The sequence below is a fragment of the Trypanosoma grayi genome, assembly GCF_000691245.1.
Source record: "Trypanosoma grayi strain ANR4 Tgr_2007_V1, whole genome shotgun sequence".
Taxonomy (NCBI): Eukaryota; Euglenozoa; class Kinetoplastea; order Trypanosomatida; family Trypanosomatidae; genus Trypanosoma; species Trypanosoma grayi.
The window spans coordinates 1-1,505 of NW_008827625.1; the positions used below are offsets into that span (position 1 = coordinate 1).

The 1,505-nt window shown below is 50.8% G+C and overlaps 1 protein-coding gene across 1 annotated transcript; it reads right to left on the reverse strand.

Annotated features, from left to right (window-relative positions):
* Nucleotides 1-571: 571 nt before the first annotated feature.
* On the reverse strand, nt 572-1,387 carry DQ04_20071000 (hypothetical protein; the record flags this gene model as incomplete). The annotated part of the gene is made up of 1 exon (XM_009317887.1): nt 572-1,387. The coding sequence occupies one exon, from the start codon at nt 1,385-1,387 to the stop codon at nt 572-574; it is 816 nt and encodes a 271-aa protein (XP_009316162.1).
* Between the last annotated feature and the right edge of the window lie 118 nt (nt 1,388-1,505).

Sequence of the window (1,505 nt, forward strand, 5' to 3'; positions counted from 1 at the left end):
CTCTATATTTATATATATATGTAGATATATGCTTTTATATATGATTATATATCGAGAGAGAGAGGGGGGGAGAAACAAGAAAAAAAAAAGAAAAAAAGCATGGGCACACAGCCACTGAGGCCGCGACAGCGCAGCAGCAGCAACCTCAGATCACAGCGAAAGAAAACCTTATGCATTGGTAACGAAAGAGAAATCAAAGATAAAGAGCGCCCAGTCGTAGTTAGGCTCGCCCCCCTATGCAGCTGCAGAGGTGCCGGAATCCTTTGGTAGGACCACACCAAGCAGGTACACAGTGTATCGCTTGAGCAGCGGGCAGGCCTCCAACAAAATGAAGGGCTTAGGCACATGTATGCACATACCACGGCAAGCAAACAAGCAGGGAAATAACAAAAAAAAAAAGAACATAGAAAGAAAATAAAATCATCGCCGAATGCAATTCACAGGGGAAAAAAAACCCGAAGTGTGCCGGCTTTTTAAGACGCAGCCTCACTCTCAATGACCTTTTGGTTCAGTGAAGGTGCGTCATGTGACCACACAAGTCAATGTGAATACCCGGTCACCGCTTCTATCGTTATTTTATTTCATCTTCCCCCAAACCACTTCTTTCTGCGTCGCCATCACACGTAGCTGCAGCGCGCCAGAACGTCTGCAAGTCCGCCTGCTCAAAGCCTGGCCCTGCAGCACGGCACCTGCGCGCACCGCTGCGCTGGAACGTCTTTGCGGCGCCCACATTGATCACCAGCTCCTTTCTGATCACGCCCGCGACGAAATCACTCTGGCCAAAGCCTTCTCCCCATAACTCTGGGACATTTACAAAGAAGTACGTTCGGACGGCGTCGTCATCATCGATGGTGCCGCTGCGAATGCGCACTCCTGCAGAATTGGGCGTAGTCGGGCAGTTGCCGCCAGAGGGATGCAAGTGCCCAGCAGCAGGCACTTTTGTAGTGGAGTGTATCATTATGTGCGGGGAGCAGCGAAGGAAAAGCTGTGTTTCTGCTTGGGTTTTCATAGATGCTTTTACTACTTCCGCCTCCAGTGTCACCGATGAGGTTTGCGCTGGTGTGGCACTGGCGGCCACATCGGTACTATGCCCCCAACTGCCGCTCCCATCAGACCCAATGGGTGGCTGCCGAGCATATTGGGGAAAAGAGGCCATACGCACACGTGGGCGAACCGGTGATGGTGCAAGAATGCCTTGGCACGCCAATTCACTGGCGGCGCTGTTGGTGCTCGTACCTATGGAGATGCTGTCACGGTGAAACGGGTGCTCGCTTCTGGTGGGCCGCCGTGCTAACCATCGCCGGCCGGTAACGTAGGGGTCACTCCAAATTGCAGTAGCAGTATCAGAAAATTGACAATCACGTATCGCGTGGGGACTGTTGTTCATGCAGAAAACGTTCTCACTTTCCTTGGCAAGCAGAATATTGTGTCCAGAGACAACTTCACTCTACTCACAGCTAAAAAAAAAAAACTACGGTTAATCTAAAAGCAAACAATTTTCCCCC